The sequence below is a fragment of the Mirounga leonina genome, unplaced genomic scaffold, assembly GCF_011800145.1.
Source record: "Mirounga leonina isolate KUSES-001 unplaced genomic scaffold, KU_Mleo_1.0 Mir_154, whole genome shotgun sequence".
Lineage (NCBI taxonomy): Eukaryota > Metazoa > Chordata > Mammalia > Carnivora > Phocidae > Mirounga > Mirounga leonina.
Genome location: NW_023270389.1, coordinates 8,878,900 through 8,906,538, shown reverse-complemented (window position 1 = coordinate 8,906,538; position 27,639 = coordinate 8,878,900). Strand labels below are relative to the sequence as shown.

Sequence of the window (27,639 nt, the reverse complement as noted above, 5' to 3'; positions counted from 1 at the left end):
GCGGCGGGGCGGCGGGGCGGCGGCGGCGGGACGCGGCGGGGCGGCGGCGGCGCTGTGCGTGGTTACTGACAGGCACCAGCTGCTGCGCCGCCCGCCGCCCGGACGCGCTATGTGGCCGCTCCGAGCGAGGGGCAGATTCCAGACTAATCCCGGAGGGCTGGCCCAGCCCGAGCTGCCCGGGCTGCGAGGAAGCGATGACCAGTCCTGTTAGCCCAAGTTGAAGGCAGCCGGGCTGCGCGCGGGACCCGGGAGGCCGCGCTCTTCGGAAGACGCTCGGGAGAGGAACATGAACTGAAGAGTCAACATGTATGGGAATTATTCTCACTTCATGAAGTTTCCCACAGGCTTTGGCGGTGAGTCCTGCGCTCGGGCGGCCCCGGGGGGACCTGTGTGGACGGGCCGGAGGGGACTCGGGAAACGTGGACAGCCGGATGCTAGTGAACTGGGAGGAGGGCATGTCTGTTTGTACGCGTCCGTAGTGGGTTCCCGCGCGAGTGTGTCTGTGCGTGCAGGGGCGGGGAGGGGAGAGGGCATGGTCGGAGGTGAGGCTGTGTGCATAGCAGCGTGAGTGAGCAGAAGAGAGGGCGTGCAGATATTCCAAGAGCCTTCAAACCCACCTGCCTGAGAAGATAGGAGACCCAGACAGAGCAAGAGCCTTGTTAGAACCCAGTGTGTTTGTGTGCGTGTGCAAAGTGGAAGGGTCAAAGGCAATCACCAGGATGTACCTATTATCCAACTTGTAATGAGAAAAATGCGTTGAAAAAGGTTTTCCCTGTCTGTTAAGAGTCCCTGCGATACTCGGGAACAAGGGCGTGATTGTTTTGTTTAAAAGCAGATCTCCCTACGATTGGATTTTTAAAAAAGAAAACGGAGCGCTTGAATTTGCCACCGTGTTTTCCTTCCTCTGTTGTCTTCCCTTTTGATTTGCTAATAGCCCCGCGCCCCCTCCCTGCTGCTTTCCATTGCTAGGGTCTCCGCCTGCAGTTCCACTCCGAGGTGGAGGGTCGGGTCTGGGGGCGGGAGTCTGCGCTCCCAGGACCGGCAGGCTGAAGGTCCAAGGCGCCACTTCGCAGGGGCTGCCTTCCGGGCGTCCGGAGGCTCCCTGGATTCAGTGGCAGAAGCTGTCCAGCTTTGAATAAATGGAACCAACAGCTGACGAACTGGCCTCTCACTTGTCAGCTGGTGGCCTGTAGCTTGCGTTCTTGGGAGCCAAAGAGGATCTTTTGCCCTGCGGATGCTGGCAGACAGGACAAAGCAGAAATTCTTGTTAGGTCTTGAGAACTGAAAAGTCCCTGCTCTCCCGACCTCCTGTGTGGACAGATAGGCAATTCATCCGAGGGCTTGGCGGGTAGAGCTTGCCTCCTTTGCAGGGCAGAACCCTCTGTGAGGCGTGGAGGGACATTGCAAGGTGGATGTGGTCCCTGCTGGGGAGGCATTGGGCCAGGGGGCTTGCTCATTCATTCAGGGTGCCTTGGGGAGTTTCTGGGAGCCAAGCGTGGTGTTAGGTTCTGGGAAGACAGATGTGAATGAGACACGGTCTCTGCCACTTGGACAGAGTAGGCTTATCACACAGACACATTGTAATATTTCATGCTCTGTGCTCTTTGGGATGCAGGAGGAGGCTGTTGCTGGGACAAAAGAGGTGGGGGGCCATGGATGCCGTTCTGGAAGAGGGGATGTTGAAGTCATTGGGGCCAGTCTCATGATATGACCCAGTAAAAGTGGTGGCCAAGGCTCTGACCGGGACATCTGATCCCATTTATAGTTGGGTCCTGGGTGTGAAAAGCCTTCTCGGCTCCCATCTTGGTTCCATTCACAGCTGAGACACTTTTTCCTTTTCCCTCTGAATTCAGCTGTCTGAGGTCTGAGGGATGTGCTTGTCCTCGAGATCCTCGGGAACCCCAAGGTCTGGGAGGTCATGCCTTCATGAATGCCATGGAGACCCTCTGAGCCAGTGGGAGTGAATAACTGGTAAAGATGGAAAGATCCAGGGAGAGAGCTAAGAGAAAGTTTGGATAAAGAAGGTCTAGCCCCAAATTCAATGGGGATTGCCTGCTGGAATCTTGGAATGTTAGTCTCCTCAGGGACCTCAAAGAGCATCTTAGACCTCTCATTTTATGAGTGGAAACGAGGGACTCAACAAGGCAGGGACCAGTCTAAGGCTATGTGGGGTCTGAATGGGAGAGACCTTCCAGAAAAGCCCCTGACTCAAACTTATAATAGTATTCCTTCAATCTGATCTAGTGAAACGAGCATGAAAGAGAGAAAGAGCGAGAGAACTGAGTTGGGTTCACATACTAGCTGTGTGACTTTAGGCAAGGTATTGAACCTCTCTGAGCCTCAGTGCCTTCATCTGTAAAATGGAGCTGATAATCCCATTCTCAGGGTATTGTTTTGAGAATTAAATTTGAAAAAGCAGCTACTTTAGTGTTGTCCATGTATTTGGTACTTAATAAAAGTTAATATTTTCATCCCCTCCATTTTGCTCAAGCATTAACATGCGGATTAATTTAAAAACCAAACATTACTGGAGAATAATGAATTAGGAATCTGGGGAAATAAAATGAAATCCTCGAAGACGCATATACTTTGCTGGCTTCGGGTCTCACAATTGTGGGGGCTCTGGTAGTTGGTGTAATTCGGTTTTGGATACAAGGAAACACACCAGAGCAGCCATAGAAGAAAATACACTGATGCAACATGGGGAGTGGGAGGGAAAAGGGCCATCAGGTTGTTTAAATGTCTTCCTCTGATGCGACTTTCCCTTGTTCCCGAGGGAGGAGAACAATTATTTTGTTTAGTTCTGTTGATGTTTTCCATTTTGTTTGCGTGTGCCAGTTAGGAGGCTGCTAAAACACCGAGCCAGAGGACACGGCCCGCACCGCCCCCCCAGTGCAGGGAGGGCTGTCTGGGAACTTGGGAGGGGGGGGGGCCCCCCCCCCCCCCCCAGCCACCCGCCGCAGGCACAGGGAAAACCTGAGGACTGGAGTGGCTGTCACCTGCAGCCTTGGCACAGAGAGTGGAACCACGTGCATGCAGTGATTCGGTGCATGCCCCCTGCCTTTTTATATAGCAGCAAATGGAACCGCAGGGAGCTCCTGTGATTCCCTATGAGGGTCTCTAGGGACACCAAGTCACCCTTGGGAAATGACCTCTGGGGATTTTGTCTGGGGCTGTGCTTCCCAGATGTGAGATGATCGTCCCATCGGTGAACGAGGGACGGGTTAGATTGGCCAAGGGGTGGTGACTACCTGGGTTGCCGTGGTCTCGCAGAGGTGCCCCATCTCCCAGCACCTGGCCCTGCCTTGTGATGAGCAGAGAACCCTTCTCTCCTTCTCCGCCAAGTTCTGGCTTGGCCGGCTGCTCAGTAAGAGATTTGTTGGCCTGGAGGAGACAGTTGCTGCTTCTAAGAAGATGGCAAAACAAAGCCTGTAATTCCCCCATGCAATTGTGCGGTAATCCTCAGGGTGCGAGCCGAGAGCAGGAGATCAGTTCCCGAGCGCGCGGCCACACGTCCGCAGGGCCCGCTCCCCTTGTGAGCACTTGACACTATGGGCTTGGGACAGCCCTCCCAGGAGGCACCATGATGATCCTGCTCCTTTTGGAGAGGAGGAAGCCGAGGCACCGCACAGCGAAGTGGCGTGCTCAAGGTCTCGTGGCTCGAAAGTGGCCCTGGCCAGGATTTGAACGCAGGCAGTCGGGCTCCAGAACCCCCGCTCGGCTGAGCTGCCACTCGGGACACCGAGGGCCACACACTTGCTTTGGGATGGGGACGGGAAGCCATGGGAAGCAGCACCCCCCTTGCTGGGGTGAGGAGCCCTACTCCCGCCTCGGCACTGCCGGGTGGCTGCAGACGCTCGGCCTGGCCTCTGAGGAATAAAACACAGGAGAGCCTTGCAGTCACTCAGGAGCAGGGGACTCTGGCATTAATTGGTGCTGCTCCTGGAGGCCTGCTGATCTGCAAGAGTCCTGCCCAGTTGACCCTGACATTTGTGTGGAACACTCTGCTTTTCACCTAAGGGTAGCCACAGAGTAGCCGGGGGCGGGGGGGTTGGAGGCATGTGTGCCCACGCACATGTGTGTATGTCCGGGGGTTAATAGGAGGATGTGTGTGTGTGTGTGTGTGTTTGTACATGGATGCGTGCGCCAGAACATATTTTTCCGCTCGCAAATGTGTGGGTGGTTAATTGGGACCTACCATGGACGTAAGTGGTTAGGGTTTATGTAGGAAGGAGGAACTGTTTATGAGATTTAGGAAGGAACATATTTAGTGTAAACTATTTTCTGAAACATTTACAGTCTTACCAGGAGACAGAGAGCCGAATAGGACTGGGGGAAGAAATTGTGCAAAGACGAATCTAAATTCTCCACCTCTTCCTTCCCCTCATGATGTTGCTTCTGTGTCTGCAGAGAACTTTCCACCAGAGTTGGGTGGCTGGGATGCCAGGGGCTCCCAGAGGAAGCTGCGATTTTCTCTTATTTGAAAGGGGAAGACTCAGAGGCCCAGGGAATGTAAAAGTTTATTTTCTAGGATGCCTGGGTTTGGGTGGCTCTCATGGGATCGATCCAGGTCCTGGCTCAGCGATCGTCACAAAAGAGTGAAAATAGTAACTAATGTGTATTGGGCACCTACTGTGTGCCAGGCCCTCTTCCATGGGCATTGCAAGCACCGTCTTATTTAATATTCTCAAGGGCCCCTGGAGGGAAGGCACTACTATTATCAGCATCCCCATTTTATGGATGGAAAATGAGCCATGGGGAGGTTTAGTAACCTGCTCAAGGTCACCCAGCTGACCCAGGATCCAAATGCAGGCAGGTGCCAGGGCTGCTGTGTTGAAGACCTATGCTGCACCTGCTGCTTGCCTGGGTTGGGGGGGGTGGCATAGGGTGGAGAGGGGGTGGGTGCAGGGGGGTGGAGTCCCAGATCTGCCACAAGTGGGTGAATTATGTGTAAGAACAACAACTAACATAATCTCTGTGCTCGTCACAACTTTCTTAGGGATCATAATGCATTTTTTGGATGTGTGTATTGCAGCAAATGAATAAAATGACTGGGGGCGGGGGGCAGGGCACTCAAAGGTACTGAGAAAACAAAAATCAAAAATTTCTCCAGATGGACCCCACTTTATTCTAATACACGGAGCCCGATTTTACATTCTAGGGTGGGAATCGGCAAACTTTCTCTCTGAAGAACCAGAGCGTAAACCTTTGAGTCTTGGCTGGCTCTAGGGCCTCCCGTTGCAACTGCTCCAATCCGAATCCTGTCGTGGGGTGAGAATAGCCATAACTAAAATAGCAGAAACTAAGGCATAGGGATGCTCAGTGTCCCCGTATGTTTGCGGACCCCTAGGGGGTTGTTCTGGAGAAGTTTCTGAGTGTTCTCCAGTTTGCAGTGGTGCCCATCCCTGGCTCTGAACAGCCTCTTCCTGGCTTCCCTGTCACAGAGCTGAGTCTTCAGAGCTAGACTGAGGGGACTGCGGGTCATGGGGGTGACCCCTTAGTTACAGGTGAGGACACTTGGGGAAGCAGGTGTGGCTTGCCCAGGACCTGCAGCTGCTTGTGGTCTTCAGACCTGGTTCCCCAGATCCCCCCCCCCCCCCGCCTTTGGTAAAATAACTCAATACTACTCACCACACAGGGTCAGTGTTAACCTTCTACAGTGTCGGGATTTCATAAAATAAAGCCTGGACAATTGTAAACACACGGTAAAAGATCCCCCTTCCCATTTCAGAACATTTGGAGACTATAGTTCTAAATTCAGCTAGAATTTTATGCGTAGATTTTTCTTAGGGGAGGTGTGCCTGTTCTTAAAGCATCAGACGGCGGCTCACCAGGAGATGCTGACAAAGCAAAGTGAGACATGGATTCTGCGCCTGTTCCAGGAAGTTCTGTTTTAACAAATCATTCTAGGGCAGGCACTCCTGAGATCTGGCAGAACGAGAGCTGGGACCTGGGACCTCCAACCCCTCCAATTTTCAGGAGACCCTGGCCCAGGGCCAGTGACTTTGATGAGTCACTGAACAACCTGGAGCCCCCTGCTGCCTTTATTAAACACTGTGATTGAGAGAGGGGGAGGAAGGGGAAAGGGGAAGACTCAGAGGCCCAGGAAATGTCTAGGTTCAAAATCAAGCTCAAATTCCTGATGGGATTTCAGAATCCAACATCTGAACTTAAAAAATGAAAAAGCTTGTGATCTTTAATTCAGAAAGCGTTTACAAGAAGTCAGAGGAGCGGCCAAGAAAGTGCTTAACACATATGTTGGGATGTTTCTTCTAGGCTGGTTGGCCTGGTTTTCATGTCTGTGCCTCGGCGTCTCCTTCCTCTCCTTTGCTGGTCACTAGTGTCATGGGGGAGCAGTCTCTTGGACAGCTGGGGGCTCATGGTACCTGTGATTCCTCAGCCCCAGTGATGAGGGGAGCAGAGCAAAGGGTAGAGATCATCAGCAGGGAGAGAATATTCTAGACTCTTCTGGGAATGCCAGGTTGGTTGTTCAGCACACATTGGCTAAGTATCTGGCTTGTGCAAGGGTTGTGCAGGACCCCGAGAACTAGGACCCATCCCCTGTCCTGAAGGAATGATAAACTTGTTACAAGCTCTGCAGTCTGCATCTGCCTAACATTTGGAGATGAATTATTTCTAGAAATGTTTCTTGGGCCTGAGGCTAAGTAAATGGGTCCCAGGAATTTAGGTATTTAGAAGCTGAGAACAAATGATCCTGTGTGCATTACCTAATGATAACATTGCATGAGGGATGTTGTTCACTGTATTTTAGGATGATTGCAGTCTTTAGAAGACTGTCCATATTTAGAGGTCAGGGCGAGCATATCTGAACAAGAAGTCCAGAGAGACAGAAAACGGGTTTGAGGTCATGGGTTCAAGAGCTGGATGTGGACAAGATGGATGTTCAAGGACTTGGGGAACACAGGGTGAGGTGGGGGCACCCTCAGCCAATGCCTGAAACACTCATCGGCATTGTCTTGGCGGACCAACGGGTACATGGTCTGCCAGTATACGGAGCTGGTTTAAAGGGACAGACAGTGTTCCTTGTTAGTGAGCCCCTGCTCCAGGATCCTGGCGTACCTCTTATGAGTTAGACACAGCATAATATCCACCTGTACCATCAAGGTTGATAATTTGGTCCTGGGTAGGAAAGGTGGTATGCAAGCAAGATGTCATTAATTACATGCAGAAAGCTTACCAGAAATTGTGCTACACTCAACTCAGATTCTAGGTCCATAATCGTTCACAGCAAGTACTGAAAAAGGTCACTTTATCATTTTGAACCTGTTTTTCTAAATCGATCTAATGGGGATAATTTCTGCCCTACTGACCGCTCTGAGTCAGTTTGAAGCTTCTATGAACTAGGCGCTGGCCCCCAGGAGGGACTGCTCTCTCCCGAGTGCCTAGACTGGGGTCTGGCACATAGTAGGCACTCAACAAATATTTTTTGACTGACTGAACCAATAAACACATGGAAATAAATAGCGTATATATGATATACGAAATAAATATATGAAATATATATAATATACGAAATAAAAACATAGAAATAAATAGCGTATCGTTATGAAGAGTTTTGTGAGTTTTGTGAGTGTGAGACGGTATGTAGAGGGTGAATCTGGGAGCCAGAAGACCCAGTGTTTTTGTCCTGACCCTGTAGCCTTCAGCAAGTCGTGCAAACTCTCTGGGATTATTTTCTTTTCTCTAAAATGAGGTAATTCCTCAAGTCCTGAAAGTATGCTTTCTAACCCCAAGCAATATGGCCCTATTAATTTATGACCTAACTGATTTGGAAAGGTGATTAAATTGGTCATGGTATGAACTAGTTTGTATTTGCTCCTTCCCCAAAAAGAAAAAAATGACCAAAAAAAGAAACATTTGTCGAGCAAATAAGATTGTAGAAGTGTTGCCCTATTTAAGTTACATCTGTTTTGAAGCAATTTAAAAAGCCTGGTAGGAGCATCATTAGCATATTAACGGAGTGTTAATTACAAAAGACTCTTTTAAAGCAGATTTTATAAAATCTCCGCTTAATAACCATTAGCTTGTGGTGCTCGAAACACAAACTCTTCACGTGTGTTACTTAGAAGTAATAAAATTGTAATTTAAAAGTAATCTGCCAACTTGTCATGAATTTAGACTGATTTTTTCTCTCAATTGATCGAAATGAGTAAGGTTTTGCTATAATTATATATAATGCTGGTAATAATGAGGCTGATTATCAATCTTTGCCTGCTTTTCACTACCTCCATCATTGCAGATTTTAGGGGAGGTGGGATGGAAGGGGCTGGGGGGATGGGAGCAGGGAGGGGCAGGGAGGGGGAAGGAAGAAGGGATGCCACTGTGCTCTCCCCCTCCCCCAAGCACCAGGAGAAGCAACCCCATCCCCCACCCGGAACAGCCCTAAGCCCTCCTTCGGGGGCCTGCAGGAAGCCCGAGCGGCCCTGTGAGGCTCTGAAAGGCTGGCCAGCTGCGTGCAACCGGTCAGCTGCTGATCTTTGCGTCCTCCCTTGGTGCTGAGGGGCCGTGGCCGCTGAGCCCCTTCTGCCACACACTGTCCACTTCTGTCCCGTTCCTTTATTTTCCCCATTGAGAAAGTCAGAAAACACTTTGAGAGCAGAGAATACGTGGCTTCTGCTTCTGCTCCTCACTGCCCGGGAGTTCGGCGCCTCTCACCTTGGGGTTGGCACCTGCTAAACTGTAGAGCTCTCTGCCTGTGCAGTACCCCCCGTCCACGTCAGGGTGGCCGTGAAGCTCCGAGGCTTCTGTGCAGGTGCTTTCGAACATGCCGATCGTGACTCAGATATCAGAAACGTGGACTAGCAAACCCCTGGCATCCGAGTGCCCCTTCTACTGGAGAAGGGAGAGGGAAAGGTCAGGCGGAGCTGGGACTCCCGGGAATGGGGCCCCAGCCAGCTGGGAACTGGGAGGGGCCAGAGTCAGGATGGGGAGTGTCCTAGTCAGAAAGTGCCAGGGTCAGGGGCATCTGGCTGGCTCAGTCCCTAGAGCATGTGACTCCTGATCTCCGGGTTGTGAGTTCGAGCCCTATGCTGGGTGTAGAGATTACTTAAAAAAAAAATAAAATCTTTAGAAAAACACCAAAAACTAAGAAAGTGCCAGGGTCAAAGTCTAGAGGGAGGCATCTAGTTGGATTGGGGAAGGCAGGGAGAGCCGTCCTGGCGGCTGCTGGGAAGGAGCCCCAGAGCAGTGAAGCTCATGGTGGGGCTGGGGCTAAAACCCGGATCTGCTGCTTTCCTCCCTCCATTCAGATGCCACTTGTGTAATTTTCTGGTCATGTTCCCTTGGGCAGTGTATTTAATTTCTCCGTCCTCCAGCTTTTACATTTGTACAGCAGAGGTAAGCGTACCAAACTTAACGGGGCTTGTAGGTATGAAGTGTGTCAATATATGTAAAGTGTTGAGAGCCATGTCTGGCCCATGGCAGTTGCTCAATGAGTGTTATCTTTTGTTGTTGTTGTTAGTCATCAAGGGAGGTGACGATTAAAGTGTCAGTTCAAGTGCCTTCCTGTGGCAGGCCTCTGCCTACCTGGCTCTGCAGCCTGCCTGTGTGTTCTGAGCCAGGAGAGAGGGGAAAGGATGTGTGAGTAAGTTTCCCTTAGACTAGGAAGAACAAGCCAGGGGGCGCCTGGGTGGCTCAGTCGGTTAAGAGACCGACACTTGATTTCGGCTCAGGTCATGATCTCAGGGTCCTGAGATAGGGCTCCGTGCTCAGTGGGGAGTCTGCTGGAGATTCTCTCCCTCTGCCTCTGCCCCTCCCCCATGCTCTCTGTTTCTCTCTCAAATAATAAATAATAAATCTTTTTTTTTTTTAAAGGAAGAACAAGCCAGGTGTCTGACTACTCTATGATTCTAGGGCTCATGCACCACGTCCCCCAACTGGAGACAAGGAGACAGGCTTGGGCGTGTGATTGTGCCCAGTGGGAGAGAGTTGAACGGGACTGGGCCGTGCGATGCTCCCTTGCCTTCAGATGGAAAGTCCTGACTCTCAGAAATAGCACATCTTTACCTCTGTCCCCTTCCCTGGGGATGGGTATTAGCCAGTATCAAGATTCCTTACAAGTTTCCACTCCGTGCAGGAGGGGCGTGTTAGCGGGCCAGCGAATGCCCTGGCACAGCCTCAAAGGGGTGGAAACACCGAGCCCTTGGCTCCCTTGTCTGGCCAGTCAGGAAGACTCATGCTTGACATTTTCCTTTCATTGGCTGAGGAGGAGGTTGCTAGGCAACTTCCTCACTTTGGTAAGAATTCTGTAGTTCTGAGTACCCGGGCTTCTCTTTCTCAACAAGCCCCCCTCCACACACACACACACACACACGCACGCACACGCGTGTAATTCGTTAGTCAGAGATTTTCGTTTTGGTAAACACCAGGGACAGAGATTTCTGATGCAAGTAATTTGTACCGATGAACTCTCTATAGTTATACACATTAATTAACAAAAAATGATCCCACCACTGCTCCCATCCTGTTGTCAAGTATCTTTTGAGCATCTGCTACGTTCCAGGCTCAGTGCTGGGTACCATAATGGGAATGGTTAATAGCAAGGGATAGAAATGAAAAGTATGTGACAACCAGTAGGACAGCAGATGGTCAGACTGGAAGTCACGTGGAGGACCTCTTTGTGCCAGGCTGGATTATGGGGAGATCTGGGCGATCCTAGGGGAAGGGTGGAGTGGCTGGGATGACAGAGGGGTGTTCTGGGCTCACAGCAGTGGCTATTTACTAGTCGATTCAGAAGACTCAATATTGGGGTGCCTGGGTGGCTCAGTCGTTAAGCATCTGCCTTCGGCTCAGGTCATGACTCCAGGGTCCTGGGATCGAGCCCCACATCGGGCTCCCTGCTCAGCCAGGAGCCTGCTTCTCCCTCTTCCACTCCCCCTTCTTGTGTTTCCTCTCTAGCTGTCTCTCTCTCTGTGTCAAATAAATAAACCTTTAAAAAAAAAAAAAAAAAGAAGACTCAATATTATCACCAACTGGGATGCCCGTAACAGTGTATGGCAATGACTATCCTTAATAGAGCATTTACTAATGGCCTGGCTTGGGCTCAGCCCTTGATGTCCATGATCTTCTACAATGGCATTCAAGCCAGACACAGTCCCTCCCTCACAACGTTTACAGGATAGTCATTTAGTGCAGTTGCTACCGCGGGGCCTCTCATCAGCAGTCCACTGTAAGTGTGTGTGTCTCCACTTTGGGTGCGGAACTGCAGTTCAGAGGCGTCAAGTTCCTTGCTCAACTTTATGTGACTGGAAGGAGGCGGAGCCTCGAATCCAACCTAAGACTTTGTGGCTTCAGTGTCTTGTATTCTGCTAGGACGCCCCCGCGCCAGGAGGCACACGCAGACTTTAGGAATCATGATAGTGTATGCGCCCTGCAGATTCCCAAATAGCTTTGATTGCTGGTGACGCTCAGCATCGCAAACTGCAGTTTGGAATCCCAAAGAGCCCGAAGGTCGACCACGCTCCAGTTGCCGATGACAGGGGGCCCCTCGGAAAGTGGTCCAGACTCAGACCGTGCCAGATGGCTGTGACCTGCACTGCTTCTTTGAGATGCCCCTGGGCTGTATCCTACTCTGTGTTCATGAAGCAGCAGTGGGAGGGGTCTTGGAGACCCCTGGGCAGAATGAGGCCCAGAAATATGACTTTCCTTAAGTATGTTGCCAGAAGAGAATTGAAGAAGCTCCTGAGAAAGCCCGCTAGCCCTTTCCCATCAGATGAGTTAGTTTTTATTTAAACAAATCATTGCCTGAGCAAAGAGCATCAACTCCACAGAGTAGAGGGTTTGTGCGTTTCCCAGGTGTCTGGCAGCGGGCACAGGCTGGCTCCAGGTGGCTAAAGAGGATTAAGAGGGGGTAGGGTCAGGGAGAGAGCAAGGCTGCTGGGGTGGGGGGGCCAGGGAGGATGGGGATGAAGGGACAAGAGGGAAGGAAGCATTAGAGGAAACCTTGACTTTGGATCTGGGCTAGAAGCCGGGTTTCTGGAAAATGTGTGGTGGCTTTTGGTCCTGGCTGTGGTTCCCATGTGGCTTGAGAAAAAGAGGAGAGAGGGAGGGAGGCCGATGAAAGCGCCATGGACAGCTCGGCTCAGGTGTCCAGGACGGGTTAATTTCCCATGGAGAAACATGTCTGTCCTTAAGGCACGGCTTCTCACCTTTTCTAAAAGCAAAGCATTCATGTCTAAGAACCACTGGGTCATGGGAGAGGCACAGGACCAAACTGCAATCCTGTAAGATATATCTGTCTTTTTGAATTTTATTATTATTTTTGTAAATATGGTTATAAAGTAGGCCACCTCTTCTGGATCACTGACTCAGCAGAAGCAAACCATATTTTAAGGCCATTGCAAACCAAGCTTTAACTCTGTTTCAGTCTGTCTCAGCCATATCATGCTCCTCACTGAGCAGCCAAGGCATATTCTGATTGTCCTCATTATTATTATTATTATTATTAATAAAAACAGTGTACTTTTCATTTCAGTCACCCTTACATTATCTTATTTTATTCTTGGAACAACTTGTGAGTTCCCCAAAGCCCACGTTCCTATGTTTTTGTGCAGGTCAGTGTTTCTCCTACACATCATCCCTTTACACGTTATTCCCATGTGTTCTGCATATGGAGTATCCTTGTACTTAGACTTTGTCCTAGGCCACTTTACTCTTTTTTTTTTTTTTTTTAAGATTTATCTATTTAGAGAGAAAGTGAGAGTGTGAGCAGAGGGAGGGGCAGAAGGAGAGGGAGAGAGAGAATCTCAAGCAGAGTTCCCTGAGCATGGAGCTCAATGCAGGGCTCCATCTCATAACCTGGAGATCATGACCTGAGCCGAAACCAAGAGTCAGACGCTCAACCGACTGAGCCACCTAGGCTCCCCTACTCTCTTTTTGAAAACTTAAATAGCTATTTTTAGAAAGATAATCTTATGCAAAAATAGAAGCTGTTACTTGCTATAAATAGAAGGAAACAGTAAAAATAATTATAGAACTATTAATATATATATTTAAAGTTTGGCACTTAAAATACCACCCAAAATGTCCCTTAGCACTGTGTTACAGGCTCCACACCTTGGGAACTCTGGGGTTGATGAATGTGCGAAGTGACGTCTCGTCCCTGTCTGTCCCACGCTCTGGGCCTGCTGTCGGGGTACAGAAGGGAAAGACAGGGGCTCTCTGAGATCCACGTAAAGCAGCATAAAAAGGAGTGTAGCGGGGTCCTTTGGTTTGTCTCTGGAGAGCTGAAACCGGAAGGGCACAGAGATTGCCTTCAGGTGGCCGGGCTGTGGGGCTGTCCCAGCGGGGAGAGCACAGCTCCTCGCCCATTAGGGTGGGCTGGCTCCCAGCTCACCTGTCACATGTTATCTTAGGAACAGGCTCAAGATATACATTGGCCTCTTTAAATGTCACAGCCTTCCAGGGCCTCAGAAGAGTCTAAAATTGTTCTTTCCAATCAGTGGCCATCTGGGAAGATTGTTGGTTTTTCTGGCTCGTGTTCTTGGAAGCTGCCCTTTTCTCTCTCCTTCAGATAAACTTTCAGCTTGAGATCCCTTCATAATTGAGTCATCTTGTGCTTTGTGAGGTGATGGCTCTCCAAATCATCCTCGCTGTCCTTAACAGCACACACAGGGGAGAGTGTGGGCTTCACATTGACAGTTGGAATCTCAGCTCTGTCACTGAACACCCGGGCAGCACCAGGGACCCTGCTGGGGGTGGGGAAGCAAAAACGGACGCTTGTCTCCCTCTCCCAGTTTAATGGAAAAGCCAGGGAAATAAATAAATATGGCGACACAGTATAATAAGTGCTAAGATATGAGTAAAGCACAGGCTGTTGTTAGAAAATGGAAAAGGGCATCAAACCAGACCAGGAACACCGGGGAAGGCTTCCTGGAGGAGGTGACACTTGAGTTAGACCTTGAAGGATGAATATGAACTTGCTAGAAATGGAGGAGAGAGCAAATCATCCCAGAACAGGGAGCAGCATGGGGGTGAAGCTGAGCATAAGTTTTCTCATCTGTAAAAAGCTAAAGTGATCCTCACAGGCTTACTGTCAGGATGAAATGAGTTGATGTATGGAATTTGCCTAATGCTGTTCAGGACACGGGATAAGAGTCTGAGCTGCCCATGTGACCCCTTGGGCACTCCTGTGCGGACCCACAGAATGTGGTGCATCTTCAGTTGTGCTACTTAGAACAGGTGACGGGATTTATCTGTTTGTAAGACCATTGTCCCTGATGGATGGAAATTCCCTGGCTAGAATGATGGAGGGTCAGACTTTCCTTGACCGTGGCAGTGACTTTTCTCTCCATGGGGAGACCTTAACCATGTTAGCAGAAGCTCAAGAGAAACTCTAGGTTGACATTTTTCTAGTGGAATATTTATGTTTAAGAGTAGTTGCATAGAGAGGGCACCTGGGTGGCTCAGTCGGTTAAGTGTCTGACTCCTGATTTTGGCTCAGGTCATGAGCCATGCTCAGCAGGAGTCTGCTTAGATTCTCTCTCTCCCTTTGCTCCTCCCCTTGCCACATTCTCTCTCTCTCAAATTTATTTTGAGAGAAAATAATCTCTCATTTTGAGAGAGAGAGTGCGTGAGTGAGAGAGAGCATGAGTGGGGGGAGGGGCAGCGGGAGAGAGAGAGAAGCAGACTCCCCACTGAGCAGGGAGCCTGACGTGGGACTTAATCCCAGGACCCCGGGATCATGACCTGAGCTGAAGGCAGACCGTTAACCGACTGAGCCACCCAGCACCCCATAAATAAATCTTTTAAAAAAAGAGTATTTGCACAGAGAAAATACTAGTTAGAAAACACTAACTCAAAAAAATATATGCACCCTCATGTTCACTGCAGCATTATTTACAATAGCCAAGCTGTGCAAGCAACTAAGTGTCCATTAATGGATGGCTAACGGATATGTATGAGATGGAATGTTATTCTGCCATAAGAAAGAATGAAATCTTGTCATTTGTGACAACACGATGGACCTTGGGGGATTGTGCTAAGTGAACTAAGTCAGACAGGGAAAGAAAAATAGTGTGTGATCTCACTTATGTGGAGTATAATAATAATAATAATACCACTACACTTAGTGACCCCTGAGGTCTCTCAAGGGTTTGGACAACACCCCGCGTTTAGCAGGTACTCAAGAGCTGCTCCTTGAATGAACAGGGAACCACGCGGGGAAGCAGCGCTGTGATTCAGGGTAGGCTGCCCTGTTGCTTTTCTAGTCTCTGCTTTGCTGCTACGGATCCTGAGGTTTATAGCTTCTCTCTTCTGGAGAGAATGTTCCATGATGGGCTCCTGAGAGGACAGTGGGACACCCTCCTTCTCTGTCATCTTTTTTTTTTTTAAAGATTTTATTTATTTATCTGAGAGAGAGAATGGGAGACAGAGAGCATGAGAGGGGATGGGTCAGAGGGAGAAGCAGACCCCCCGCTGAGCAGGGAGCCCGATGTGGGACTTGATCCCGGGACTCCAGAATCATGACCTGAGCTGAAGGCAATTGCTTAACCAACTGAGCCACCCAGGCGCCCCTCTCTGTCATCTTGAGCTGCAGCTCACCATAAGGGAACTTGGAGTTAACTTACCCGGGAGAAATGGTACCAGACGATCATGTGCCCAGGGCCTGTTCCGTGGACACTTGTGACCACAGCTCCTGTGCCTGCAGGTAGGAACGGCCTGGGCAGGCCTGTCTGCACTTGCTTTCCTGGGCCTTTGTGGCCAGTAAGCCATGCCCAGCCACCCTGAGTCTTCTTCCTGAGTTCTGATAAAACCCCATGCTGTGGAGATAGGCAGGGCAAAGACCTTAATGGGCACGAAGCTGCAAAAGATACGGGCGGCCAAGGGTATGACTAGAGCCTCTGCCTGCCCCCTGCCCCCCTTGCCATGGTGAAATGTGACCCCTGGCAGCTGGAACTGTGTTCTCTTGGGTTCCGAATCCCCAGCACCTGGAATTGTACCTGCATCTTAGTACATGTTCACTGCATGTGAGTGAATGAATTTCTCCTGACTTGCAGGCTCAGCCCTGCCCCAGCTCTCAGAGCAATAGGAGTGTGAGACAGGACGTTCCGGAGCAGCTCAGGCACCTGCTCAGTTCACCTCCTCATGTGGGTTTGGACTTGACTCCCCTTCCCTGTCTGGCTGGCCCAGGCCAGTCCCCTAGGCCCGGGCGGGGGTGGGGGTGGAAGGCTTGTGGGCTATGCCCTTTGTGGCCCTAGCTGTTGATGTGACCCAGTCCAAGGTAGGTTCCAGGCGGGCAGCAGACAACTAAAACACTGATGCGTGTTCTGTCCGAGAGCAGGCCCTCGCCCTGTCTGTTCTTCCCTTGCCTTTATTCTAGCAGCTCAGTGTGGGGTGGGAGCACGAGCGGCAGGGTACAGGACACAAGCGGGGGGCCGGGGGGGCGGGGCGGGGAGCGGCTCTGCTCTCACAGGGGCCATCCCTGTGCCCCGCCCCAGTCTCCCCTCATCTATGTTCTTCTCCTTACAGGCTCCCCTGGCCACTCCGGCTCCACGTCCATGAGCCCATCGGCAGCCCTGTCCACAGGGAAGCCAATGGACAGCCACCCCAGCTACACGGACACCCCCGTGAGTGCCCCACGGACTCTGAGTGCAGTGGGGCCCCCCCTCAACGCCCTGGGTTCTCCATATCGAGTCATCACATCTGCCATGGGCCCGCCGTCGGGAGCGCTAGCAGCGCCCCCAGGAATCAATCTGGTCGCCCCGCCCAGCTCCCAGGTAGGTGCCCTTCCTCTCGCGAGACTTCCATCTGGTCGTCCCGCCCGGCTCCCCAGGTAGGTGCCCTTCTCTCGCGAGACTTCCATCTGGTCGTCCCGCCCGGCTCCCCAGGTAGGTGCCCTTCTCTCGCGGGACTTCCATCTGGTCGTCCCGCCCAGCTCCCAGGTAGGTGCCCTTCCTCTCGCGAGACTTCCCGGTCATCTTGCACAGGTTTTCCCAGGCTGTTCCTGGAGCCGAGCCAGCCCTCGGCAGGTGCTCCACGTGTACCTGCTGACGGGACGTGCCCCCTGCAGGGCGTTCGTTAAGTGTGTGCGCAGGCCCGGCAGCCCCAGAGAACCGACCAGGCCGCATGGGCCAGGAGACTGTGGCCCAGAGGCCACCCCTGTGGTTTAGTGTGGTTCCGCCCTGGCAGTGATTTCACTGTTCCTGAGGGCGTTTGTCATCCTGGGGACAGGCCCCCCTCTGTTCTCGATTCTATAATGAGTGTTTATCAAGTCAGTGAAGTGCCTGCTGCTCTACTACAGGCTGAGGGCGATGCGGAAATGATCAGAACGCAGTCTCTGCTCTGCAGGAGCTTATCGCAGAGGGGGGAAATGGGCAGGTGTGGCACATGGATCGGTCTAGAACATGGCCCGTTGTCTCTGAGAGAGAGGGAAGGAATGGAAACTCAGGAGGGGATCCTCCCCTAATTCCTGGTGCGCCTGCTGCACACAGAGGGGAGGGAGGAGGTGTGTGCATGGGGACACTGCACTCCCACTCTGAGGAGCCCTCGGGTGGCCGGTTGCCTTTTGCCTCCCCTGGCAATGTCGCAGTGAGGCCGTCCACCTTCCTTTCCTGTGGTGGTCAGCTCTTGATGTAATGATGCTGTGTAACAATCCCCAAGTTGTCGTGGTCTACAAAAACACATTTTTTCCCCCTCGCTCGCAAATTTGTGTTGGCAGGGATGGCTCCGCTTCAGATGGTGGGGGAGCTGGGCGAGGCTGCAGGCTGGGTGCAGGGCTGCCCCTCGAGTCCCACACGAAAGGAGCAACAGCTACTCCGGGCGCGCTTTCCTCGTGGTGTCACGCAGGAGGGCAAAATCAAAACCAAATCAGTAGGGTACAGTGAAGCCTCTGCTGGCGTCATGCCCACCAGTATCCCATCAGCCCAAGCAAGCAGTATGGCTCACCCCAACATGGGCAGGGCAGAGAAATAGGCAGTGCCTGTTTTAGTGGGAAGTATTATGGAGACACAATGCGAAGGTTGTGAAAAATTAGGAACAGTAATACCATCTACCACATTCTCCTCTGTCACTTATGGGCATCTCATTTTGGGGCCAACACCATCCTGCCCCAACTGTCAGCACATCTGGAGGCAGAATTAGTAGATTCTGAAGTCTCCTTGGAATTTATAGTTTTGGAGAAGAGCCAGGACTCCCGTTGTGTCAGTATTTCTTCCTACTACGGGGGGATTTCTGAGGCCATCCCTAGACCATCCCTTTCAAGAGGCTTCCTGTGCACAGGGTCTGAAAGCAAAGCCATGTGGAGTCACAGAACTTTAGAGCCAGTAAGGGATTCAGAAATCTATCGAATGAGGGATCCGAGAATCTGGAGAAGACCTTGGGGGCGGTCATCGAGTGTGGGACTGTGGAAGCCGGGGCCAGGCAGGCAGCAGAGGTGGGTGAGTGAGGTGGACATGTATCAGCAGGGCTGGTGGCGTCTGCAGGGAGCTGCACCCTTCCCTTGAGCCCTTCAAATATAAAGATTTGAAGCATGTGCACGTCAAGCAGATGGGTCACATTGGGCCGGCCCTTTTAACCCCAGTTTGTAATCTGATGATGTCACTCGTACGATCTTCAGAGTATACATTTCTCCCCTATCGCATATTGTGGTCCTTGTGAAGCTGGTAAAAGCCCACCGGAGAACCGCTACTGTCTACATCGTCCTCATCCCACGGAGTAAAGTAGCAGGGCTCGGGGACTCAAGTGACATGTCCCACCGCACACAGCCACTTGGCAGCAGAGCCAGGGTTCGAGCCCAGGCGTCCTGACCCCCACTCTATGTTCATGACACTGCGTTCACCTGCTGCCGTGGTGTGTGCTGACTCAGTCCGTGACCCCAAGATCTTCGGCTGGCTGCCAAGGATTAAAGATGACTAATCGGGGCTCCTAAGGAGTCTCTCAGGGGGCGTGGCACATCATGCAGGTAAATTGCAAGGCAGCGTGTGGGGGCTGTGGTAGGCAAGAGGGCAGAACTGAAGGGAGCAGAACAAAGGGACCTCTGAACATCCCACATGTGTGTTCCATGAGAGTGTGTGACCACTCAAAGGAGTGGGGACCAGACGGCCACGGGGATGGCCACATATTTATACCACTCTCACCTACTGTAATCAGCAGGGCTGGTGACATGTACTCTTCAAAATGTGAGACCCTGAAGAGGTTTGTTTATCCTTGTTCTTTCGTTTGAATGGACTCCAGGAAGGCAGGTCATAGCCCGTGGGCTAGGGACAGAAGGAAACGTTGAAGTTCTGGGCTGAAAGTAAACTCTTGCAAGGGCGCTCATGTTCACTCATATAAACTATTTAGGAGGACCTGCTATGTATCTAGTGGAACTTGCCACTGTCCTAGGTTCTGGGGATAAGCACTGAATAAGGTGGCTGAAGTCTTTATTTCCATGGCAGTGACCCTGTCGCAGGCAAGACGGACGAACAGCAAAGGAAGGAATGAGATGGTTCAAACAGCAATCGTTCTATCTATGAAGCAATAAGACAGGGTGAGGTGATAGACAGTGACAGGGCTTGTGGGTGGGGAGTGGGCAAGGCACCATCCTTCAAGGCTGCTTTTAGCAGCCATGCTCCGGTCTGATTGAGCCAAACCTAGCCAATAAATTCAGCTTCCTAGCTGTGCGAGTGGCAGGGCCGCTATTCCTGGACCATATGTCTGTACAGAGGGATTGGGGTTGAAAGGTCAGCTGAAAGCTTTGGTCCTGGCCAACTGGGCTGTGTGCAGAGGCCGAGGCCAAGTTTCACTCTGGGAGCTATATTAAGCTTGCCAAGCTCTGGGGAAGCTCAGCAGCCCCGGACACTGAGCAGTGTTGTGGGCTCGGGCTCTGGAACCACCCGGCAGAAACATTTTGCCCAATTAACCAGATGACACAGGGCATCTAGGACCCTAGGTGTTAGCTGCGGTGAGCTGGGCTCTGAACCATCTGGATAGAAGGTCTCTATGCATCCCGTCTTCCTCGCCCAGGATGGGTCAGAGGGGGACTCGTGCTGGAAACATGCTCCTCCTGTGACCCGGGTCTAGGGTAAGTACAGTTTCGGGGTGAGGGGAAGGGGGAGCTGTGGTGTGGGAGCAGCGGGCTCTGTCTCCCGTTCCCTGCTCTTGTCATTCTGGTGTTTGAGCTTCTCTCTTTTTTGCTCTTGTTGGATTTTCATTCTTGAGGAGTAAAGAGAACTGAACCCAATACTATGGAGGCGGGGGGTACTCTGTAACCTTTTGCAAACCACTGAGGCTTACATGTATCTCAGTTCCCTTTTCTCTATTTTGGGGTAACACACTTTTCCCTGGCTACCCTACTGTGATATTTATGGATATTAAAGGAGCTCTGGATTTGAAAAATCACTTCTTAAGCACTCTATGGCAGTAAGGTAGTGATATTATTATTATTATTATACCTAGGTGATAATACGCACCTCGGTGATTTATACTCTACCCCCATGTGCTTGTTGATTCTGGTGCACTCTTGCCGAGAGGCTCGAGAGAAGTTCATTTCAATAAGCATTCATTGAACCAGGCACTGGAGATAAAAAAAAAAAAAATTGTAAGAATCAGTCTCTGCTCTGGGGAGTATCTAAGTGGAGGGAGCAATTTCCAGAAACACCAAATATATAACTGGGAAGATACATATGGGGCTTTCAGACAAAAGTGTCTAGACCCCATTTTCATGACTGTGTGTGTGTGATGCCTGTTGCCTGGACTCGGAAGCAAGCCCTGCGTGTCCTTGGAATGCCCCCACCTCTTTCTCCCCTCCTGAACCCAGCTGCCTGACCTGGGTTCTGTCCCTGATAATTCCTGCCCAGGTAGTGATTGATAACCAAATTACTATCCTTGCAGATTTTTATAGAGAATACTTAATAAAAGTTACAAGTGTTAGAGCTGGAACAGACCTTAAAGATCATCTTGTTTAATGATTTTAAAAAGTTAAGCCGTAAAGTCTTTTCTCCAAGAGAAAGCATGTTTGGAAGGCTGATGAGCGTGGCCGATACAAACAGGTCTGGGTGAACTCGGGGCAGGAGATCCGAAGGCTTCTTGGTCGCCCTTCCCACCGCCCAGCCACACGCACACCCTGAGTTGGAAAAATCACTGATCGAGCCTGTGGATGAGGAAACTGAGTCTCTGATGCAGTAACCTGGTCAAGATCACACGGTGAGGCAGCGGCAGGTCCACCAGAACCTGGGGCTTCTCTCTCCCCGGTTGGGAAGTCTAGGCTCCTTACTGCTCACAACAAGGACCCTCACTGGATTAAAGGAGCCCCACTCTACAGAGTCCACTCCCTGGAAAAGGAGTGCCTGCCTGAGGCCTGGCAGGCGGGCCACATGTCTGCATTTAGTGGAATAATTTTGGCTGAAAGCAGCTCAGAAATGCAGGACTTGATGTTCCATGATGACTCCAGGGCATCCAGGAAGCGTTTGGTCCCTGGCTGAGAGGCTGCAAATGGAAGCCAGGCCAGTCAAGTGTGTTTCGCCCTGTTCTCAGAGAGTGGCCAGCCGCCTGGTGAATCCCCACTCTGAAAGTGCTCACTTCTGCAGAGCCGCTTCTAATGGAACAAGACAGCCGGCCAAGGGGACTCCAGGCCACGCAGCTAATGGGTTTGCACCCTGACAGCTTCCTTCTATCCCATCTGTCTTTGCGCGGAGCCCACGCAAACCCCAAGCCAGCAAAGAGGCCAGTGGAGAAGGGAGTATCAACCCTTCTGTCCCAGCCCTTCCATCCTGCTGCTGCCCCTGACCCATGAGGAGAAGGGGTGGAGGGGGCTCCTGGCTCCCACCTGGGAGAGAGTGGGCTCCTCACCACGGGGGTGGGCCAGGAAGCTACTAGGGCAGGGGGTCTTGAGCGTCTCCTGCCATGCAAGACAGGTCTTGTGGTAAAGGAGGAATGAGCTGGGAGCCCAGTGGCCTACCTCCAGCCTGTTAGCCTGGGAAGGCACCTAACCTGCGACTGGGCAGATCGACAGCCTCAGTGTCTCCCTCCAGGTTTTCCTCGAGCGGCTGCCTCATTTCCTTCCCTGAGGCAGAGCAGTATTCCTCAGCCGAAAACCTCCAGTGGCTGCTCTTAATTGCTTCTCAAGATTCAGTCCACTCTCCTTATGAGGCGCCTCCCACCCATCCACACCCTACACGAGCCCCCGGGCTTCCCTCAGGGACCTTTGCTCTCTGAGCCCTTAGCCCATCACCAGCCCATCCGAGTCTTACCCACTTTTGAAGGCTATGAAGCCCTGGCTCAGATGCCACCTTCTTCAAGTAGTCTTCCTTCTAGTCTAATCTCAGTTGTTTGGGGCCTTTCCTTCCTAAACAATCCCCGCTGACTTCTAACCTCATCAATGGCCAGTCGCATTGAGGGAGTAGCTGCTGTCTTCCTCCTTTCTGCATCGCCGTAGTATTTCTGAAGGAACACACGAATAAACCGCTCTAAGGCCCAGTTCCCTCATCTGGAAACTAGAATGACCTCATGGGGTTGTTGTGAGCGCCACGCAAGCCTTCTACAGAGGGTGTTGCTACCAGCATTAACAGTACTTGCCTCCTGTGACCTCCCCAGGCTGCCGGTGGCGAACTGACCCCACGGGACCTGGCAGTGGGAGGGGAAGGGGAGTGGGGGCCTCCTCCTTATGCCCATATCCTTTTTTGTCGGTCTGAGGATTTGGGGGACAGAGCCTTGGTCAGCCAGAGGGTTCTTTCTCCGGGGTCATCTGACCTAAAATGTTTCCCTTTTGGGAGGATCTAAGTGGTGACGTGTGTTTCACCAAGGCGCTCGAGAAAAGTTGTCACCTAAAATTTACACCAACAGAAACCCCCTCAACCTATTTCTGAAAAATCAGTACACATCTAAATATGTCCCACATCTGAAGTAATGATAACCTAATATCATGACAACATTCATTTTCTGACCCCCCCACCCCCCGCCAAGAAATGGAATCATTTAACCCCTTTGGTGAATGTGGGCTCATTTACTGCAGAATTCCTAGGACAGAGTAGAGTGTTGGCTGATAAGAAACACTCAAAAGTCATGTCTTGATTAACCAGATTTTATTGGAATGATAAGAGCCAGAATTTACGGAACCAATACCGTGTGCCGGGCACTATGGTGGGGATTTTCCAGCGTTCTGTCATCTAATCCTCCCAGTGACTCTGTATACTAGGTCTTACTAGGCTCATTTTACAAGAAACTAAGGGTGGATGAAGATAAGTAACTTCTTTGAAGTCATGCCGTTGGTAAGGGCAGACTGGGAGTCGGTCCTAGCTCCATGGAACTCCAAAGCGATGTTTTTCCTGCCAACCTGGTGATTCTTAGCCCTGGCTGCATATTTGCATTCCCTGGTAAATCTAGAGAAATAGCAGTACCAATGGCCCTCAGACCTATTGACTCAATTTCTGGATGTGGAGCCCTGGCATCCATTTGTTTTTTGTTTTTTTCCCCCTAAAGCTCCCAGGTGTACATCCAGGGCTGAGGACCATGGTGCGACACTGAAACAAAGCAAAATACTGGGCACAAGTTCTAGGTGTCTTGTCTTAGCCTTGTGTAAAAAGTGGGCGAGGAAGAGAGAGAGCTTCTCCCATCGCATGTGTGTTTTCATCCTTCATACAAATTAATTTTTAAAAATTCCTGGTGACTTGGACTTCAAAGCAAGGAGCTGCAGGCTGTCTGGTCTTTTCTGCATCCCTTACTGCCCTTGACCCGAGCCTCTGCCCACCTCCTGTGCTCAATAAATATTTGCTTAGTGAATTGAAAAGCTGGTAAATTTAGAAGGAACCTAACTCAGGCTATGTTGTGTCTTATGCTTTATTGATCATTCCTTCTGTCCCGAAGGCCTTGAATGGAGAAACAAATCCTACCTTTGGTTTAGTTTGAGAATTGCTGTCACTCTGGGGAGACAGTATGATTCGAAATTCACATAGACCCTATAGAAGTCAGTGGAAACTCTCTTAAATTCCCAGAGAGTTCCCAGGTGCCTCTGCTGGACACTTAAACACATGCATACTCTGCACCAGCTGTGAGTTTACTTGTAAGTGTTCTTAATTTTTGTGCACGTCCCCACTCTTCAATGAGAGTGTGCATTTTTGAGGAAAGAGAGATCTTCTAGGTTTTCTGTCTCCCTTCACAGTGCCTAGAAGGTTGAGCTGTGCCCATGGGCACTCACAATTTCTGCTAATTGGACGACGTAGTCATATGTATTGACGATTTCTTTGATGAATACAGAGCACTAAGCAGCGGCTTCTCGGTAATCTCCCTGAGCCCTGGGAGACATGGAGGTGGTGGTGGTGAGAAGCCAATGTGACCTTGGGACAGGACTGAGGACAGGGATGCACACGTTCATTTCTTCAGCCATTTGGGCACACCAACTCCCTACCTCGTGCCGGGACCACGTTGGACATGGGGAAGACAAAGCAGACAGTCCCCGGCTGTATGGATTTTCCGGTTTCACAGGAAGATGGCCCGTTCCTTACGGTCAAGTTCAAAACCATGATCTGGGACTTTCTACCCAACTTTGGTGCTACTGCAATGATTTGGGCATTTGGTTTAGCATCTTCTGTGGGCTTGTTGACATGACCTTCTCTTCCATTTTACTGTGAACTCCTTAAGAGTGCATTTTTAGACCTCACCTTTGTACCCCGGAGCCTGGCACAGTGCCTGCAGGGTGAGCACTCAGTGAGTGTCTGTTGATTGACTCAGTGAATGGATTTGCATTTTTTTGCTTGGCTCTCTTGGAGTCTAAGTCTTTTGCCTAAGAGCCGTAGCTCCTCTTGGAGCAGTGCTGAATAGACAGTCGTTATTACAAAATCTAAAAACATACAACTGACTTGTCCTAAGTGGGTCTTAAGTGTGTCCAGGGTGGATTTCCAGCTCTAATGAAACACATGAGTAAAATAGTAATTCTGATAATGTGTTGTGATGTTTGACTTAGGTGTTGGTGTCTAGAAATGATTTAGTTCCTCTGTGTCACTTTTTTCCTTCCCTTAAATCCATATCCCCCAACAGGCAGTTTTGGATACTCCATACTTGGAAACTATTTCTTGAAATAGAATTTTTTTTTTTTTTTTCGCGAGGATACTCCTATTGCTTTCCATCTCAGGCGTTGGGTCTACCCTGGTTCCATGTTTACTTGTATTGTTTTCCCTTGCAGCTAAATGAGGTCAACAGTGTCAGCATTTCAGAGGACATCAAGCCCTTACCAGGGCTTCCTGGGATTGGAAGCATGAACTACCCATCAACCAGCCCCGGATCTCTGGTGAAACACATCTGTGCCATCTGTGGGGACAGATCCTCAGGTACATGTAGAAGCAGACGCCACTCTCGGGGGTCCCGTCCAGTGAGGGTCCCAGAGATGGTGCCTGTTCCCTGCTCACCTGGCTACTTTGTACCCAATGGAAGAAAAAGAGCCTTTTAGGGTCCAGTGTGGGGCCCAGGCTGTAAATTTCTGTCACTGGATTCATAGCCTGAAATCTGGATGAATTTTAAATATGAGTTCATTTTTAAGGATTGGATTTATAGGAAGCATTTCAGAAACACGTCTTTGGAGTTACTGTGTTGCATTCCGTGTATGTGGGATAGTGAAGCTGTTGTAATTAGCAAGTATCTCTTTAATTTTTTTAAAAAATATATTTTTTTTATAATTCTAAAAATATTGTCCCAGTGTAGGAAATGTCCCAGTGTAGGAAAGAACTAGAAAAGCACAAAAGAAAACTAAAAATATTATCTGTAATGTTCCCGACAAAGATAAAGACTTTACTATTTTAGCATATTTCTTTCTACAACATTCTAGGTTTTTAACATGTTTTCATGGATAGAAATCAGTGTGTTTTCACAGATTTCATCTTTTCTGATCCTCTTCTATTTTTGCCCAAATGATTTATTTCCTGACTTCTCCTTCCTCTCCCTCACTCCCAATCCCACCACTTTTGAGGACATGAGAATCTCTGTTTTGATGAATGAGAAGATGGGGAAGGTTCTTTTCTATGGCTGTCATAGTAGTTGGCTGAGGATTCCTCATCTTCCTGTTGTCACCAAAGCCACTGCAAAATGCACTCCATCGAAAGTTCCTGGTGCCTGGAACTGACTTCGCTATGTGGCTGTTGTTTGCTTGCTCTCACAAAGTGGTTGCCAAATTGTGCGGACTTGGCCATTGCCATAGCAACAGAAGGCCGGCCACACCCAAGCAGAGTTTCCTCTGCTATGGCTTGTTTGAAAGTCTGGGAGGTTCACTCAAAAATGGGAGAGTCATGGGAATGACATGGAGGTACCATGTTTCTCAAAGACAAATACTTCAGAGTTGAGAGCATTAGGATTTTAAGGTCCAAGATAAAATCCCATACTTACTATTGCTATGCATTCAGTGGATTGGTGTGGTCAACTGATTAAGCCCAGACTGGCTTCATCAGGCAGGCTATCTGGAGCTGGCTTCCTCTGACATGTCAGCTCTTGGGATGCAAATTTGTATGTTGACTAGTTCTCAAGGACTTCTTCACGTTCACTTTTATATCAGCCTAAATGTAACTGAAGTAGAAAGTGATGTCAGGTCTACAGCTCAACAGCATCACGTATGACACTGAAGAATTAGAGGTCAATATATTTCAAATGATCTGCTTCCTTCTATTTTCCAAGTCGCACCTTCAGTTCAGTTGAGCACTGCTCCCTGGTGTGTAGATTTGAGAAGGGCTGCTTAGAAGGAGCTGTGACTGATTCTTGGTGCCCATGTCCAGTGAGTGTGACGGCTCTCTTGACACAAATTAGCCATCCGTGGCTGGGCTCATTGAAAACTGTGTGGAACACGTAATAAAGACAGTGAAACATGTAACAGGATATTCTAGACCAAGCAAAACCACCTTCCATCAGATCTTTATGTTACAAGACTGCACGTCCTTTTATGCTCTAAAGATCATATACCAATTTATTTCTCCAACAGGCAAGAGCATCTAGAAAATCCATAACTCAGGTTCCCGTTCCTAGTCTGTGGTGAAAGAGAATACTTCTCAGTGGGGCTCCCATGTCTTTGGGCCTCAATTATGGGGAAATATTAGTGAAGCTGAGGTTTTTCTTTTTTTTTTCCTGCTAGATACTACATAGCAAGCATAAATATTTTTATTTATTATGTATACTCATGTCTTGAATGGAGACAGAACATTTTGCTTAACTAAACACAAGAGTTGCCTTAATAAAATAAATGTAAACAAAATCTTGGGTCAGGACTTTTCTAATCGTGCTCTCTGGAACTGGCGATTCCGGGGGCGGCGGGGCGGCGGGGCGGGGGGGAGAGACACGAGGAAGGGCATATTTACTCTGCCTTCGTTTGGTCCCTGTGATCAAGCCTGCCTCCTCCGCTGGCTGCTCTTTGCGGCGCGTCCTGGTGCCCAGGTGATGTGCCAGGGCCCCCCCCGGGGGAAAGCCAAGGGCGCGCTTGTGAGTGAAAGAGCCAAATAAACCCGAGGACGGTCTCTGCAGTGTTCACTTTTGTTCTTGTGAGCAGGAAAGCACTACGGTGTGTACAGTTGTGAAGGCTGCAAGGGCTTCTTCAAGAGAACCATAAGGAAAGACCTTGTGTACACCTGCCGCGATAACAAAGACTGCCTCATTGACAAGCGCCAAAGGAATCGGTGTCAATACTGCCGTTACCAGAAGTGCCTGGTGATGGGCATGAAGAGGGAAGGTGAG

At 50.2% G+C, this 27,639-nt stretch overlaps 1 protein-coding gene across 2 annotated transcripts in view; it reads left to right on the top strand.

The window, feature by feature from the left end:
- Window positions 1-39: 39 nt before the first annotated feature.
- Window positions 40-27,639, top strand: part of RXRG (retinoid X receptor gamma) — a 43,020-nt gene continuing 15,420 nt past the window's right edge. Inside the window, exons 1-4 of one of the 2 annotated variants that reach the window (XM_035010060.1) lie at window positions 40-353; window positions 16,489-16,736; window positions 25,115-25,259; window positions 27,455-27,634. In XM_035010060.1, the coding sequence (XP_034865951.1) occupies window positions 305-353; window positions 16,489-16,736; window positions 25,115-25,259; window positions 27,455-27,634 (622 nt within the window). In that variant the 5' untranslated portion in view covers window positions 40-304. Of the gene's footprint in view, window positions 354-16,488; window positions 16,737-19,730; window positions 20,021-25,114; window positions 25,260-27,454; window positions 27,635-27,639 lie in introns of those variants that run through there. The other variant, XM_035010061.1, reaches the window with a different exon arrangement.